Source organism: Epinephelus moara, chromosome 7 (assembly GCF_006386435.1).
Source record: "Epinephelus moara isolate mb chromosome 7, YSFRI_EMoa_1.0, whole genome shotgun sequence".
NCBI classification, from domain to species: domain Eukaryota; kingdom Metazoa; phylum Chordata; class Actinopteri; order Perciformes; family Serranidae; genus Epinephelus; species Epinephelus moara.
This window is the reverse complement of record NC_065512.1, coordinates 12,092,790-12,110,997: the sequence shown is the minus strand read 5'-3', so window position 1 is coordinate 12,110,997 and position 18,208 is coordinate 12,092,790. Positions and strand designations below refer to the sequence as shown.

The following is an 18,208-nucleotide window of genomic DNA, read 5'->3' as shown; positions in this document are numbered from 1 at the left end:
AATTGGTCTCTTCTAGACATGACATTCACTCATGAGGGCAACAAGACGTTTATCGACTATTTGGTCAATTTTGAGAAAATGGTGAGGCTCTGAAGGTGCAGGTTATTGTCTAACAGATGGTGTAATTTTTTTAGCCACTCAGTTACTTGATGATATCTGTCGCTGATTATAGCTCTCTGTCTTCCAGCGGATGATCGCTAACACGGTGAAGATAGTGAGATACTGTAGGAGTCAACCGTTCAGTAAGTGTGCATCCCACATGAAATATCAAATGGTTAGATAACAAACAATACAATTAAAGGTACTGTATGTAACTTTTTACATATTGAGCATAGTGTTAGTTCAGGAAGGACATGATGTCAAGCTCATGCCAGCTACATCAGCTGATCTCAAACAGCCCAATCAACTGATGGAGCAGCTGATTGATGGAAGGGAGTCAGCTGATGGATCACATGATTCCTTTCTATGCAGCCAACTGGCGAATCTCATTCAGGGCGCCCTATTTAAGCTGCTCAGGCCGCCTACTGTTGCAACTTCCTCTGCTAGCCGCTTTGCAACCTGCCTGCACCCCAGCTTCTCCTTTTCATGCTGTGTCTGATTTATCAATGTCATTTCTGTTTGTCATTGATGCTGGCTCTGTTCTGTTCCCGAGGGTCTTTGCTACTGCTCTCCCTGCCTTAGGATTTCTGTGTAGGCGCATGGAAGGGCAGAGAGGTGTGCTCTCTCTGCCTCAGGCTTTCCTTGTATACGCATGGAAGGGCAGAGAGGTGTGCTGCCTTAGGCTTTCCATATAGGTGCATGGAAGAGGCTTTCTGCGTAGGCCCGAGGAAAGGCAGAGAGGCCCCAGAACAGAGCCATACCGCCAAATATAATACTGCATATGGAAATTACCTTTTCTTTGACTAAAGTGTTCCTGACTGAAATATTGATTGGTTTTAATTATCAGCGGGTAGCCTAAAAACTGAGACCTTCCCTGACTTTTTCGGTCGCCTATAACAGCCTGTGGATTGACTTCTGTGTAAAGGACATGATAAACCTTAAGCAAGAAATCCCTTTCTGACGGGAAGCCCTCAAGGCAAACTTCTCCCAACAGCGTGGGAGAAATAGGATTGCATTTTATTTTCCAGTATTCTGTCAACAGGATGCTGGTCAATCACTCTCAGTCCTGTTAGTCACTATTGGGGCTGATGCAGGTGCTCCCTTGCAGCTATGGAGGGTGCTAACTGCAGTCCATGTAGCAGCGTCAGAGGTGTTACTAAAATCAAGTTAAATACAGAACCTTTAAATTAAATTCGAGTTCTCTGATGACGAGTTCTCTGCATTTTAACATTTTTACTCTTCCTTGTCATTAAATCAGGTCCAGACTCACCTCTAGCCAGCAAGAACCACCCAGAAATTCGGACTTACGTACGTCAGCTCAACGTGATCGACAACCAAAGGACGCTAACTCAGCTCTCTCATGGACTTGAGCCCCGCAGGTCTTGAAACCACTCAGGGACAGAAATGTTACACTCTGATGCTGCTTCACTACATGACATATGCTTACATTGGGATGAATTTACTCCAACACAGGCAATCATGTGGAGGACCTAATGACGTATCAGATAATGAGATATTGTTTGAGATGCCTGACTTGTTAAGCCTTTTATTACTGTAATTTGTGATACTTTAACAACAGTAATTGTTGGCGGGTGAAGTACCTCTCATATCACTGTGCTGCACCATCATCTCCAAGACAAACAAGAACCACAATTGAAGGAATTAACAATCTTTGGGGGGGATCTCATTCATCAGATTAACATTTCAGATGTAAACACTATGTGATGCTTTAAAACTGCAAAGTCTTGATATTCCTGATATTCAGTTGTTTCGTATCTTTTGTATCAAACAATATTTATACATATTTAAGTTTGTGAGAATCCTATGTGTTGTAAACTGTACACAAATATTTATTTTGACATCAGCATGCAAAGAGTTACTATGATTGTTTGCCTTTTTATTCATGTGAGCACATTTCTCTTTACGGTAAATGTCTGAAAACCTTTTGTGTGCTGAAAGTATTAAATATTTTAGACGTATTTGTGTCACATTTTCATTATTGTTCTGTTTAGCTGTTTCATTAGTATATTTTTTACAAACATAAATGTTAAAATAGTAAAACAGTTGTAGTTTGTTGTTTTGTTTCCTAAACAAAAGGTTCTGTTTCCAAACATCTCAGACTGACTTGTTAAGTTACTGTATGAGCCAGTTTCATTCAGGTTTGTCAGAGCACAATATTTGAGGCAAGAGAAGGAGAGAAACCTCCAAGCATAAGTTGTATTACTCAGGATTTCCTGGACTCAGCTTTTAAGGAACTTAATTATAGTTATTAAAACAGTAGGGAAGTCTAATTCTCATCCCAATTTTTGACTATAGTCATTCAGTGCATTCAATCTTGGCAATACCACAGTGTAAAAATACTCCATTACAAGTAGAAGTCCCACATTTAAAATCTTAGTTAAGTAAAAGTACATAAGATTTAGCATCAAAAGACACTTAAAGTACAAAAAAAAGTCCACAAGAAAAGCACTGGAGCACTCAGATCACTTGTGATGAATTTATTTGTGACTAACTTTTCGACGCCAACTGCGTCTTCATCAGAGTCAAAAACTTTTTTTTGACTCTGATGAAGACGCCTCCTGATTTTGATCTATATTGTCCTGGTCTGAGAAGCACCGACCTCCAATTGCGGAAGGGCTGAAGCGCAAGAGATTCCCTCTACCAAAAAAAAGTATCCACCAAGCAGAATAGCCGATTTCACTCACTGGAATAACCAGGGGTGTAGCACCAAAGTTTGGGCCCTATGCATAAGCAGTCTCTATTGGCCCTTAGCTCCTTCTGTCTTGATTCATATTTTTCATTTTTCTTTTAACAAAGTCAGTTTGCTTTCTTTATATTTCCTATGTTTCTTTTCATTTTCGAAACCCTGATTTCTCTTTCTTGGGTAAAGACATGACAGTGTATGCTGGTGACCCAGCTGCATAAGCAGTCTCTGCCTTGGCTTTCGCTGCATTAAGAGATAATCCCATCTATGCCTTTCAGGGGTGAGAGGGGCCTCAGAAAGCTTCCACTTTTTATATATAAATATAATATATAATAGTATAGTATAAAATATAAAATAATTAAATAATATGTATATTTATATATGTATATTGTTTTAATATAGTATCTATATTTAAATAATAATATACAGTAATAATTATTATAATAATATAAACAAGATAATAAAATAATTATTATAAATGAAATAATAATATAAATAAGCAAATATGAATAAGCTTTATAAATAATTTAAAATATAATAAATTTAATATATTTTCCTTGGGTAGCTGAATGGAAGTTAACAGTGACCAATGCTGTTCTCGTAGGAACAACATTAGTATAATGATGATAATAATGATTATAATAATAATATATGTAACATAATATATAATAATACGTAAACAATACAAAATAATTAAATAATATTTACATTTGCATAATATGTATATTTATTATATCTATATAATCTTTATATTTAAATAATATTATGAAATAATAATAATGATGATATAAAAGAATTATTATAAATGAAATAATAATATAAATAATCTTTATAAACAATATAAAATATATTGTATTTTCCTTGGGTAGCTGACAGGAAGTTAACAGTGACCAATGCAGTTGCCGTAGCAACGGAATATTTCAGCGGGACTGACTGGTCCGCGGCCCGCACTGGAAACACCACCGTCCCAGGACTGTGTCTAAAAACACACACACTGTAGGAACCTGGAGTGTGTCCCGTTTGGTCCGGCGGGGGGAGCTGTTGCCATCGGGATAGTGACTGTAAAGGAGTCCACTCCAGTTCATGCTGTCTGCTGCTGGGAGAAGTTGTGCAACCAGTAAAACAACCGCGGAGAGAGTGGAGACGTAAAAAAAAACGTCACACGAGATTTCCCGGAACTCTGAACTTCTCCGGTTTTCTCACTGAACGGTTGTAGGAGCTGCTCTGAAGACGGAAACTTCACCCTTAATGTCGGTATGTATGTTTACAGACGTCAGAGAGGAAGAGTTAGACACAGTATTTCAGATGGTAGCTTACAGGCATCCATGTGAATAACACTTAGTATGATGGTCGGCATGTTAATGTACAGTACACATGCTATATGTTATATTGGGGCTGTTGAGTGTGAAACGTAAAGCAGTGTAAATCATGGGCTTAGATAAGATAACAAATACAGTCATTAGGCTATAATACTGAAAGTGATAGCAATGCATGTTAATTACCACTTTCTCAGTTGTTGATACAGTAAACTATGCCCTTGGCTTTTCATTGTGACATGTTTGCAGTGCAGCATGTCTTTTTAAAGCCATGTAATGTTAGTAATGCAAAATACCCTAGTAATCTAAGCCACACAGAGCCTGATCAATATCTAATCATGCACTCTAACATCATTGATTACTATTTATGGCAGTGTTACTAACATCTGGATGTGTCTGTGGTTAAATGTCATCACACTGCAGACTGTCACCCTACTATCTACCAGCTCTGTGTGATTTATTTTTCATTTAGTTTTGATTACATTAACAACCTGTGGTTTGACATATGGCTATCAGGCCGTCATTGTTTCAGTGTTTGCTATTAGGTGAGAACTGGCAGGAAGGAGAGCAGGAGTGCTCCCATATCCCAGTAACCCTGGCTTCTTGAGTGGACGGACAATGCTGTGGGCTGGTCCACTGAGCAGATTGCTGTGAGGCTAAGTATAGCATGAATACAAGTATATCAGTATAAAGCAATGGGCCCCCCCTTTGTGACAATGGAGGCATTTCCCGCTGGGACAGAAAGCAATCCCAATGAAGACCCAGGTAACAGCCTTTTAAAAGCCGTAATTGCTCAGTTTGAAATGGGAAACCTATGAACAATACCAGAGCTACAATTTCCTGTAATGATGGAATTATGTCTTTTACAAGATGCTTTTATGCTGTTACAGACAAACAAAAGGATGTGATAATCAATCTGTGCGGACTCCAGTTTGGGAGCATTACGTTTCTAACCCTGGTTTACACAAATAATGCATGTACGGTCTGAGAGAATATGAGGTTTTCTCTTTGTTTTTGTCTTGAAACAGTCAGAGACAGTCGTTTTTTTTGCTCCCTTTGCTTGTGGCCTTACTTGTACCGAACACAGTAGACCGTGCTGGAATAGTGTGTGACTTTGGCTGCACGATCACAACATACCAGGCATGCCATCGTCCTTATACAAGCAGAGTCTGGACCCTGAGCTCATTGCTTACTGGTACTGATGATGAAGAGAGTGTTGTGGAGCAAAGAGATGACAGAGATAAACCCGGGGATATCACACTGATACATGCGGAATAATCCGCACTGGCCCACGCTGGATCGTCGTCTAACCTTCTCACTCCCCAATGGGCTGTTTCAGAGTAAACTATTCTTTGAAGCATCTTGAACAGCAGGAGTACGTTTGTTTTACTCTACAGGACTTTGTTGAGTGAACCAGACTTCCTTCCTTCCCTGTGACCCCCCTCCTCAGAAGCAGACTTGGTGCTGAGTGTCAGTATGAGATGTCGCCTCCAAGCGCCTCTTTCGTGCAAATCAAGTTCGATGACATCCTCTTCTACGAGAACTGTGGCGGCGGCAGCTTCGGGAGTGTGTACCGAGCCAGGTGGATCTCCCAGGACAAAGAGGTGGCGGTGAAGAAACTGCTGAAGATTGAAAACGAGGTAGGAGTCATAATTGCCTGGGCTTTTCATATACTTTTTAATTGTCAGCATAGTAATCATTTTAATTGCTACCCCATTTAGCGGGATGTGGTGACTTCTGTACCCCTCACTCATGGTCATTATACACTCCCACTCACGAAAGACACAGTATTGCCAAATGAAAGAATGTATTTGGCCCAATTACAGCAGTTCTTGAGATCTCTTTGAAAGCTCGGGCTCATTGTCTTACAGACAAAAAAAAGAATTATCTTTGAAATCTTTTCAGGGAAATTGCATTACATTTGTTGGCCCGTGATAGGATGTTCAGAAAGTGATTTATGGTTTCTTTTATGAAATTGTAAAAGATCACAGATATCCATTCAACTTCACTCAAGTGTTGGAGAGATGATTGTTCACTGAAAATAATAATGTAATCCTTTCACATTGAACCAATTGTTCATTTAATTACAGTGTTTGGCTACAATTAAATGAATTGGTTTTGTCAGGTTTCTCTTCATCCTAGGAGTGGTTTCACCGTGATCTTCCTGGGCTAGTATGTTATAGTAATTTGTTACGCAGCTTTGTTGAATATTCGATTCTGATTGGTAATTACAGCATTATATGGTCTGGTATTTCTAAAGAGCAGACCGTTGCTATGAATAACAGATCATTGTTATGGACGCAGGTCTGATCATAGATGCTTAGCGGAATCAATAAAATCATTTTGAATAAGAAGTGGCAGTGTTGGTCAGAATTGGACAGTCCACTACTTTGGTCTCGATCAGGGGTAGGCAACCTGCAGCTCTGGAACCATATGCCCTGCTCCAGTGGCTCTCTGTGCCTTTGACAAAACAAATCACATGAACATGAATCTTTTTTTTTTTTTTTTTTATCATTGTTATTGGCCTAAAGAAATTCTTACCTGCATCATATGTCACAGCTTGGCGCCTTTTCCTCTAAATTTCGCCAAACCTCAACAGCGGTGGCTGGTCTTGAGCCTCGCTAACTAGTCTAGCAATGGATTCCATATCCATAAAAGTAAAAGTCTCAGAGGAAAATACAGAATTTAACAGTGCATGGACAGATTTGTTTTCTTTCACTGCCAACGCTGCAATCTTCGACTATCAAATAATCATATATAGCCCACTGCAGAGGAGCCATCTTGTAGTAAAACATATTTTTGGAATGCTCATTTAGACCTATTCTTTATATTGATAGGCTAATTTAGACTTAATACCTAGTCTTACTATAAGGCTTTAAATATGTTTTGTGGCTCCATGTTTTGTAGATTGCCATGAAATTTTCTACAGATGGTTCCAGGTGGATGACGATTACTGACTTTGGTGATCCCCTGGGTTTTTCCTCTAGTGCCATCATGAGGTTGACATATGTGTTTTTTGGACTGTACTTGACTCACAATTATGGCAGTCAAATTGGATTTGGCCGTTCAATTGAAATATTTGACTGTTCATTCCCTTTTTCCACAGAGAGTTCTAGAGTTTGAGCAGGGTTCTCTGGGATGTTGAGGGTGACAGCAACGTTTATATGGTAAACAAGCCAAGTTAGCCCTCCGAGGGAATGCGTGCTACCTACATTAACAACGGACTGTAAATGTGCAACAACATTTTTTGCTGAAATTCGTATTGTATGAAGTTGCTGTGAGCTGTAAATTCACCACGTCTAAGCAGAAGGCACAAGATAACATTATCTCATAGCCTGACCGGGCAGCTGCCTCCGTCTCACTTAGACTCCCCCTGGGTCTGGGTCTGCAGCTGCCTGTACTGGAGAGCAGTGTAAAAAGCGATGAGCAGCTAAATCTGGGGAACCGAAACGGTCTCAGAAGTACACTGCACACTGACTGACAAAAACAAAAAATGACTGCTCAATTCAGTAGACTGAGGGGTCTCAGACTCATGATTCAAATCTCCAACTATCAGCCAGTCCTTGGGTTTTTTACTGAAATGTCTCAATAACTATTGGAAAGATTGCCACAACATTTGGTACAAATATTCATGATCCCCGGAGACCAATACTTTAACCATTCATCCAGTACCATCACCATGTCTGAATTTCATTAATTTTTTCAATACTTTGGTTTGTGACCAAATACCTGCAAAAGTAATGACACTGACTTTCAGTCAGCACCCTGTAGCAACTCAGATTCAGCCAGACAAACCCCACCGCCTGGGGTTCAGATCCTAGACTGCTTGACTCCCTGCCAGATCAGCAAACTTTCTGTTGCTGCTGTTACACAGGTGTGACCCAGACCTTAATCTGGAGTTTGCACTGGCTAAATTCCAGTTGTTACAGCCACTATGGAGGTCAGTCTTCAGAGCTGCGGCTTGCTCTTCTCCCTCTAAAGTAGTCTCCAAGGCGGGGAGTGAGACGGAGGGACTGCATGGTGCACTAGCTAGCTAGCTGAGCTCATCATTTATCTTGTCTTATTTGTGTTCGGTTAGAGAGAGAGCAGGAGGGGCTGAGGGAATCAATTTGTTGCACGAAACTCTACAATGAAATAAAATGTATCCATTTTAAATACTAAAAAATAGAAAGGCCACCACAAATAAAAATAAATCAATGTATGGGAAACACTGCACTAATATGATGATGTTCAGACATTTGCATAGTAATCTGTTATCATTAAAAAGTCCTGTTTTCTTCTCGTGTGTTCATTGTTTAGGCTGAAATCCTCAGTGTCCTCAGCCACCGGAACATCATCCAGTTTTATGGTGCAATCGTTGAGGCTCCTAATTATGGAATCGTCACCGGTAAGATGTTTTTCTAAAGCCTTCATATTTTCACCCTGTTACGAATACAGTACGTCTCAATGATAACGGTTACACTACAGAGCTAGTGGGCTATTACGATAGAAAATGCAGCAGCTGAATCTGTTTGCATCAGTTGCAATTTGCTCAACACTGAATGGTGCAGAGGTTTCTATGGAAGCATTAGTCAATGCCAGAGGGTTCAGGAAGTGCACACATTGATACAGTAGTGGTGTGCCCCTGTTTTTGTGTGTGTGTATTTAGGGTGGAGGCTGAGAAGAATAAAGCTCATGTAGCAAGGGGCCCTCGGTGTCACTGCACAAACTTTCACTTTACTGTGGATGTATCATTTAAGTTTTGTAGCATTTTAAACCCTCTTCTGCTGCTGTTTTGTTTCTTGTTGTAATTGCAGTGATCTCCCCTCTCTCTTCCGTAATGATAAATCTCTACATTTGGATTTAACCACATCAACTGGGCTCTTTTGTTTAGGGAAGTGTTTCTTAATCGGCCCTTTTATTTTTGCAGTATTGCCTATCATTTTTTATACCCACATACTGGGCGCTGTACTGATGATGCCCCAAATTACAGGTTAATGATAATTAACTACACAGTAATATTAGTATATATAATTAGGGCTTTAACTACTACTTTCCAATTATGATTAATCTGTCAGGTTTTTTTGAAGATATGTCAACTGTTAAGCCTATAAGATGTCAGGAAACAGTGGACAGGAGTGCCTTGCTAGCCAAATGGTTGCAGTGCACCCCCCGTAACTGCAGTGTTTGATTTGGCCGGGGACCTTTGATGCCCCCTTGTTTCTTGCCTTGCTCTTCACTGTTTTCTGACCAGTGAAGGCAAAAATGCCAAAAAGATTCTTTAAGAATAAAGAAAGAAAGAAATTAGTGACCAAATGTTCATCACAGTTCCTCAGCACCCAAGGTGACATCTTCAGATTTGTTCGATCTTCAGCAGAAAACCCCAAGATATTCAGTTTACAATGACATTTTGAGCAAATGCACACATTTCAGAAGCTGGAAACAGTAAACGTTTGAAAATCTAGCTTGATAAATGCATTGGAACAATTAATGGATGGCAACTGTTTTTTTGTCAATTGACTAATCAAACAATCAACAAATCATTTCAGCACTATGTGTAACTGAGATTTGATTTGCAGTTGCACAAATAAAGAACATTCCATCCATCTAAAAGCAAAACAAACAAACTCTTAGCCTTCATGTAGACAGGAAGTTGTGTTATAGGCTCACATGTTTACTCACTCTACAGCACAACTTTAGAGTCTCTTGGGGTGGATGAAGAAATACCATTTCTGTTTGCCATTAATAAAAGGTCTTTGTCACATTCAGGAAACCTTGTGACTCACCACAGGTCATATGATTTTAATGCCATGTCCATAGTGATTGCTCGCCTTCCAGGAAAAAGTTAAAAACACAGTCAGGGAAAGTCAAAGCAGCCCTTACTCACATCCTGAACAAGGAGTATCGCCTACCTAATCTTGTGCACTATACACAACATCTCCCATAATAATACATTAGATGACAGACTCTTTTGTCTAAAACACTTTATTCTAAATGCATTCAAACTTCATAGGAACAGCAGCTAGATGTCATCAAAAATCTCAGCCTAAACAAACAAGTGCTGTAGAGATACAGCACAAATAAGTACAAGAGATACAAAGTGTATATAGTATATAAAGTATATAGTGTGCAAGTGAAACTACACATGTTTACTGAGAGAATATAGCTTAAAATTTATTTAATTTTAGTTTATTTGTATTAGCTTTCTGGCTAGTTTGGCAGTCGGGCTGAGACTTGGATATAGGAGTGTTAGACAACTTTTCATCAAAGTCAACCAGATCGATTTCCGTTATCTGTTAAGCTGAGCAGCCACCACAGACTCTACAGTTACTTCAGTTGTTCCACTATCTGCCATTTCTGCTACTGGGGTTAGTTACTGCAATTAACCTATTTTGATTCTCTTCAATAACTGGGGATAACTACCGATATCCTCTTCCTATTTTGGTTACACAATGGTTGACGCACTTCTTTTGTACCTTAAACTGAGCCGTCATTTTCCTGGGAGATCGTACCTGGTGGCAGACAGTATTGCATAGTGAATGTGAGGCTCATAGGGAACAATTCTAAACACTGATGGGGTCAATATTTTGTTGCTGTTACAATGCGCAATCAACATTTACGTACTTTATAATGATAAGTTCAAGCAAAAAATGTCTATTTCCATTTTAAATGAAAGTGCACAAATTATAAGCCCATGGTAAATAAAACAACAGTGGTAAATGAATAAAGAAAACATGTCAAGACAAAGTAGATAAATCTTTTTTTCTGTATTGTCCCATGAAGTGAAATTCGATATGCATACATAGTTAACATTACCACACTTACAAATACAACAACAAGTCAGAGGGGTTCCTTAAGACTATAAGACACTCATAGATAATAAAAACCATAAACCATTAAAACACTTTAAATAACAAACAAAAAACTGGTATCATTTAGATGTGAGGTCGTTTAAACTGTAATTTAATTTGGCAGTGTTCAGTGTTCCTTTATTTTGTGGATTAATTGTTAGAAACACAAACACCAAACCTGTGTTTCAGCTGGCAAAACTACAAATAATGCACTCACAGAGTTATGTTTTCTACATTTACAAATTGTCCTCAGTCAAGTGAAAAAGATAAAACACACCATCATAAAAAAACAAAACAAAATTGTTTTATGCAGTATAACTTTCCTGTCATTCACATCAGGATATATATTATTTTCTACATTACACAAATTAAAAAAAATCTTCCTGTGTGATGAGGTCATGCATCTTAAGCATGACCTCAGTCATCTCAGGTCAATTCCACAATTTCAATAACCTGAAATATGTCCTTTTATTGAGGAATGGAGAGTTAGAGAAATATTATAAAACCCAGCAGCAATTGTGCAAGGCAGCATCTGTTGCCTTGCACAATTTTACACTGGAACTGATGTTGGGCAACTGCTGTCTCGATAGAGTTTCCCATCATACACTCACACAGCTGTATGCCTTCCAGGTGTATATCTTTCTATGCTTTAATTTTTAGCAAACGCAAGGTAACTTACCTGCTGTCAGTTTACATGTGACTTTACACAGATTATGGATTCAATGGTTTTGTATCTCTGCATATTCATATACTCTGTGTATGACCCAACACAAGTGAAACAGATAAACAGATTTTTCTTAAGAGAAAAAAGTAGATGACTGTCATGTAAAATCATGTTCTCAGTGTCTGCAGCTGCATTAAACTTTATGCAAACCATGCTTTCTATGTAATAGCTGTTTGTAAGAGAACTGTTAAAGGGCAACACCACCTAACTTAGGGATTCCAATATGTTATTTCTATGACCTAAGAAAGTTTAATCAGTATTTGTGAACATGAGCTACTCTCTCTCAAGGACAGAAACTAGAGAAATAAGTCTCAAACTTGTGATGTCATAGGGTATAAAGTCTGGAGCTGTGTTTTGTGGACCCACAGAATGTTTTCTTCCCATCCATCCATTTTCAACTGCTTATCTGAAGCTGGGTTGGGGGACAGCAGGTTGAGCAAAGTATTCCAGACGTCCCTCTCCCCAGCAATGCTTTCCAGCTCCTCCTGGGAGGCATTCCCAGGTCAGACGAGATATGTAATCCCTCCAGTGTTTTCTGGGTCTGCCCCGGGGCCTCCTTTCAGTTGGATGTGCCTGGAACACCTCTAACGGGAGGCGCCCAGGAGGCATCCTAATCAGATGCCAGAACTGGAAGTCATTGTGTGATGAAGCCAACAGAACCACATCATCTGCAAAAAGCAGAGATGCAATTCTGAGGTCACCAAACCGGACCACTTCCTCCCCTTGGCTGCATTTGTTTTCTTTTTTATACCCAAATTAACTTTATTCTTTTGTAGTGTTCTCAGTTCTGAAGCAGAAAATGTGCCCATGTACTCAGGACATTCCCCCGCCTGTGCTCAGTGTCATCTGCAATATCTTTACTAATTAATTGTCAATGGAGCAGTTTCAGACTTTACACCCTCTGACATTTCAAGCTTCAGCACTGTAGTTTTTGGATTTTGGAGAGAGCTGTTCATGTTTACTAATATTTTTGGACTGTCTCAGACCACAGGAATGACATGTATGAACCTTGGAAATGGGTGTAGCTCCTCTTGAAGTGAAAGCATTTGAAGTTGTGATCACTAAAAACGAAAGTCAGGGCACATGGCAGCTTAGCAGCTGCTGCAGTAGTGAAAGAGTTCAGTTTTGTTGTCAAGGAGCTGGTCGCTTTCTCTGTTTATCAAAGCAGAATCTAATTAGCACCAGATACAGGAAAAATGTTTATGGCCATCCTGTTCATGCCATGTGCACATTTATCAGCTCTGTTATAAATTTCCTCTGTCTGTTGACACACAACATCAGACTGGGCAGTTCCATCTTTCTGTTTGAGAAACCTGTTTATCTCTGTTAACCTGCGTGAGTTTAACCAAATCTACTGTCACTCAGGAACCTTATAAACCTAATGAATTAAGGTTAGTTGTTGTTTTGGGGTTCAGGTACGTTTGCTTGTACAATACACTGCAAGGCTGTTGATGTTTTTTACACAAACTGATTCAAACTTGTCTGTGACATTACACTAATAAATGATAGATGATAAAATGGAAGTGCAGTTTACAACGGAGCCACAGGCAGCCATGTCATCCATGGAATGTTGATGAATGTGAGTACAAAGTGCAGAAGCAACGGAGCCACAGGCAGCCATGTCATCCATGGAATGTTGATGGATGAATGTGAGTACAAAGTGCAGAAGCAGACAGGTCTTCACTTGCACACTCAGGTGAAGTCAGCTGAGTTGATTTGTATGTCTCCTGTCAGCCAGCTTTTGCTGCAACGCTAATAAAAAAGCCATGCAAAATCTACACTCGTGATAATAAAAAACATTGGTGCATTTTATGATTGTTTATTAGACTCCTGTCGCGGCGCCCGTGCATGTTTACATTACTGTGTTGGATCATGATTGGGTTATTATGCACAAACAGAGGTGCCCTGCTGTTTCAGCTGGTATGATAGTGCTTGTTTATTTTTATTCAAGGGCTTTACCTCACAAAACGTCAGTCTGGATTTAGCAAATATGTTGATTTAGCTGCTCTCAGTATCTTTGTGGTTAATCAAATCTTTAATCTGTATGTTTTGCACAGTTTTGTGAGGGGGTGTTGGAAAAGGCTGCATGGTTGTCAAGACCCATAAGAAGTGCCCTATTTGAAGTGTATGAAACTTTAGAAAACAGAGCAGAAAGGCTGTTATTTTGTGTTCTAGATATAGCTGATAACATGTGGGCTCCTGAGGGAACAGGATGGCTCATAGCGTTCACTTACACTGTGATAAATTGAGCTCATCCCCAGCGACAGGTCAGTGACAGGAGCAAACTGTAAACAACACATTGTCAGCTGGCTTCCAGCAGGCGTCTGGCAGAATTTCAATTCTCAATTGTTTTCACGTAATGCTCTTACATACTGCACTCACATGTACAATGTAACGCCTCAAGAGAACAGTTTTGTCACTGTAAGACATTTTAGCATCACAAACTGTTAGTCTCTCCCGATGATACAAACTCAAACATAATCTATGTCTCCACAGAGTATGCGAGTGGGGGATCGCTCTATGATTACCTGTCCAGTGCTGAGAGTGAGGAAATGGACATGGGGCAGATCATGACATGGGCTGCAGAGATCGCCAGAGGTAAATGTGACAATTATTTTTAGTCAGTAAATAACAGCTGAACAATTGTGCCTGTCAATAAAGTGTCTTTGTATAAATTAATTAAGCCTTTACTTTTGCAGGGGTAAGTCATTGAGAGCAAGCTCTTGCCTGTTCACAGTTTTACAAAATAACAATAGGTTACACACCTGGTTGATGATGCTAAAATCCAATTTAAGAACAGCAGTTGTAATAAGTAACCGATAAATATGACAAATAAAAACTTAAACTGAAGGAGGATGGCACAGTATTTTTTTGGATAGCAAAAAGTTGTAATAAAACTGTGTTATGTTCATATTAACTGTCACCAATTTCATTAGTCAGAGGAAATGAAGCCTAGAACAACAGTTTACCACATCCTTCTTCTGTAAAATATTTTCTGTAAAAAAGTTAACCTTGAGTTCAAGCATCTTTGTCTTATCCTTACGTTACAGTATTATGACATTCAAAATAATGTAAATAAATGGAGGGGGAAAAATGACAAAAGCACAAACTTGTTTTATTTTTCATATTTTTGTTTAATGCAAGATTAAAATTAATGGTTTTGGATGCAATAAAAACTGAACTGTAAATTATTATGGACAAGAGTGTCTACAAACAAATAGAATAAATAATCATGAACTGATACAACTCAAGGTTATTAATCTAGGCTGTTAAAAATGAGAAGACCCAAGATTGAACCCTGAGGAACACCTGAATTTATGTAAAGCATTTTAGTGTTCATATCTTTAGCTACAACACCTTAAAAAGTGTTTGTATCCTGTCATATCCTAAAGTCAGTTTTTATAAGAATCTCAACATATTATAAAACATTTTCAACACTTTTAAACAGAAGCACTTTGTTATTGAATTCAAACCCATGGAGTTGTTGGAGAGGAAGGAAGCAACCAGACATGCCTGCATGGGAAGCTTTACACTACCCTTACCAAAGACCACTGCGTTAAAGAAAACTGTAATGGACAGAGCCATGTCGATTTGGAATAAACTACCACTGCACTTAACCCAGGTTACTCATAGGATTATTTTTAAAAAGAAAATAAAACAGCAATTATCAAAAAAGACATCCGTTTTACCAGCATATGATGTAATGTTTGTGAGGGTTATGTGTATTTATGACACTCAATTGGGTCAACAACAGTCAAATGTAGTTCATGCAGTTACATATAATTTTGTGAGCCTGGGTTATGGGCTCTATTAGTCGTCACTGCGGTAACGACTATTGGGGATCCTGAATAAAGAATGCTGAAGTGGTACTGCACTGAGGTCTGAAAACCAGATTGTTTTCAGCAGGTTAAATCATACATTTTGGTAAGAGACAGCCATTGCTGTGAAAATATTAAAAATGTTTTACAAAGCAAAAAAGTATGATTAAAAAATAGGACACGTACATCCCCGAAGCCCACTGGGTTGGGTTCTGGATCACAAAGTATCAAAAGCGTGAAAAAATAAAAAAGCGATCCGCACACCAAAAGAGCTCCCATATGCAATTTTTTATTTTGCGTGACGTTTCGAGCGTGATGCTCTTCCTCAGACTGCTAAATTAGCAAATAAAAAATTGCATACGGGAGCTCTTTTGGTGTGCGGATCACTTTTTTCTTTTTTCACGCTTTTTTTACAAAGCAAAAAAAAAAAGTTTGACTTTTTGCTGTGGGCTTAAGTCCTGATTTGTTGCAGTCGGTATTGATGCTCACCCTGGCAACCAGTGTTTGTGTGCTTTAGTGTTTGCGGCACTGTAGGTGCACTTTTACACTGAAATATAAATAAACAAGAGTCAAGGAGTCTTGATTTTGCTGATTATTGACTTCCTAATAGTACACATTTCTACGTAAAGCAGCTTGGGCTCTCCCTCGGTGCTCCTCTACACATACAGTATTTCAGACAGGATGAAAGATGCATTATTTTCCACCAGTGTATACAGGAGCTTCCACTGATCTGCTACTGAAAAAAATCTCTTTATTTCCACTTTAGGAATGCACTATTTACACTCAGAGGCCCCCGTCAAGGTGATCCACAGAGACCTCAAGTCCAGGAATGGTAACAAATTTGATTTCCATTACTCTCTTTTTGTGTCTAAAACAACATTAATTCCTATATACATGAATGCTTCATATTATTTAAAGTAAATATTGACTTTTATTTTCCCTTTCAGTTGTTTTGGCAGCAGACAAGGTTCTCAAGGTAGGTTTCACTGTGACTTACACCCTGTAGAGTTTCATCTCAAATACATTTTGCGGACCAGTAAGCCAACTTGAATAAGGTGATGTTTGTCTGGTGTCTCAACTTTTATCTGAAAATTTGAAGGGAATTTGAGCATGATACACTGCTGGTATGTTATTTACCTACAGTATGTGGACACAAGAGGGCAGTGACTAACTTAGCATGTTCAAGAAACCACTGACAGTATTACGGGGTGCTTTATTGTACAGTAGGTGCTTAGGTGGATGAGACAAGTAGAAAGGGGATTTAGCAAAAACTCATGACAATATATTGTACCTTTTAGAGTTAGTATATTATAGAAAGCTAATCAGGAACTACACATATTTCAAAACCTCTTCTGCATCTATCTGATGTATCATAGAGCCACATTTTCTGAAATGAAACAAGAGCATAGTGTGCCAAATTGCAGTGACGAAAATAGCCATTGATTCCAGGCCTGAATGATGTGATTAGAGTACAGCAGATACCCCCATTTGTAGCATTTGCCAACACCAGCATTAGATGCACACTTACAGATTATTATAGTCACTGTTCTTTTCAGTAGGAAAAATGCACTTCTGGTTTGATTGGTGCATAATATTTACATTTTTCTATAAATGGTGGGTATGGATATGAAATTTTGATTTAGGTGCAATTGTGATGTTAATTCTGTTTTTGTCATCTCAGATCTGTGATTTTGGGGCATCCAAGTTTCTGACCCACACAACACACATGTCCTTGGTGGGCACGTTTCCCTGGATGGCTCCGGAGGTGATCCAGAGCCTGCCTGTGTCTGAGACTTGTGACACTTTCTCCTACGGTGTGGTGAGTGACAAGAAGGACAGGAGGGGAACGCAGCATTATCATATCTCTAATATAATTTCTAGGTTTCACATACTGTAGATCATTGTTTTGGCACGTATTGCCATCGAAGAGTTCAAGCCAGCAATCGTCTGATTGACGCGTAGTGTGTAGGACAGTTTCCCTTTTTCTGATAATTGAAAGTAAGTTCTGTGGACAAATATTCCTAAATGTTGCAACCTGGGAAAAGTGGCAACTGGAGGAAGAAGAGGATGGACATTAGGGAAGATACATAGAGACATGAAAAGCATAGAGAAACTATAAGTAGCCACCTGTTTCAGATGCATCTGAGGATATATGAACCGAACATATGTAGATATTTTAAATTTAATTAGAGGTCTCCTAAATCAGTTAAGAGTCTACTATTTGGCTATCTAAGAAGCAGTTTTGATGGAGTATACTGCCCCCCTTTAGCCCGCAAGAAGTTACTTTTAGCTTCTTTATACAAAGTTTCTAAGTTTTGCTTTTTACTTAAAATGTTATGACTCATGATTTAAAAGTTAAGACTGCTCATTGGACCATTTCTTTGAAGTTTTGTTCATGCTGTTTTGGTTATTCTACAAAAAGTGTCATCAAATCCAGGAAGAAATGTATTCATTATGGCACATTAAGATCACATCCAGAATGGATGATTGACAATGACAGTGAGACTCACAGCCTGAGACGACCCATTTATAAAATGCGTTTTTGCCTTAAAGGAACAATTCAAGCGACAATAATGCACTTTTATTTCTGTCTGTAGAAAAATCCTATGTAAAATTTAATTTAAAATACATTCAAAACATTTGTAGAAATTGCACTGAAGTCACTCATGGCATAAAAACACAACAACCGTCAGTCAACCGGTCCTGCTGATATTTTC

The 18,208-nt window shown here is 38.8% G+C and overlaps 2 protein-coding genes across 7 annotated transcripts in view; both read left to right on the top strand.

Annotated features, from left to right (window-relative positions):
* rapgef4a (Rap guanine nucleotide exchange factor 4a) overlaps nt 1-2,105 on the top strand; it is a 59,817-nt gene extending 57,712 nt beyond the window's left edge. For 3 of the 4 annotated variants that reach the window (XM_050049377.1, XM_050049375.1, XM_050049378.1), the window contains 3 exons: nt 17-81; nt 188-242; nt 1,358-2,104. In XM_050049377.1, the coding sequence (XP_049905334.1) occupies nt 17-81; nt 188-242; nt 1,358-1,485 (248 nt within the window). In that variant the 3' untranslated portion in view covers nt 1,486-2,104. Of the gene's footprint in view, nt 1-16; nt 82-187; nt 243-1,357 lie in introns of all 4 variants that reach the window. The other variant, XM_050049376.1, reaches the window with a different exon arrangement.
* A 1,825-nt stretch (nt 2,106-3,930) lies between these two features.
* The window catches only part of map3k20a (mitogen-activated protein kinase kinase kinase 20a), a 31,581-nt gene continuing 17,303 nt past the window's right edge, over nt 3,931-18,208 (top strand). For 2 of the 3 annotated variants that reach the window (XM_050049287.1, XM_050049289.1), the window contains exons 1-7: nt 3,936-4,057; nt 5,570-5,759; nt 8,419-8,506; nt 14,170-14,271; nt 16,258-16,323; nt 16,439-16,467; nt 17,173-17,310. In XM_050049287.1, the coding sequence (XP_049905244.1) occupies nt 5,601-5,759; nt 8,419-8,506; nt 14,170-14,271; nt 16,258-16,323; nt 16,439-16,467; nt 17,173-17,310 (582 nt within the window). In that variant the 5' untranslated portion in view covers nt 3,936-4,057; nt 5,570-5,600. Of the gene's footprint in view, nt 4,058-5,516; nt 5,760-8,418; nt 8,507-14,169; nt 14,272-16,257; nt 16,324-16,438; nt 16,468-17,172; nt 17,311-18,208 lie in introns of all 3 variants that reach the window. The other variant, XM_050049288.1, reaches the window with a different exon arrangement.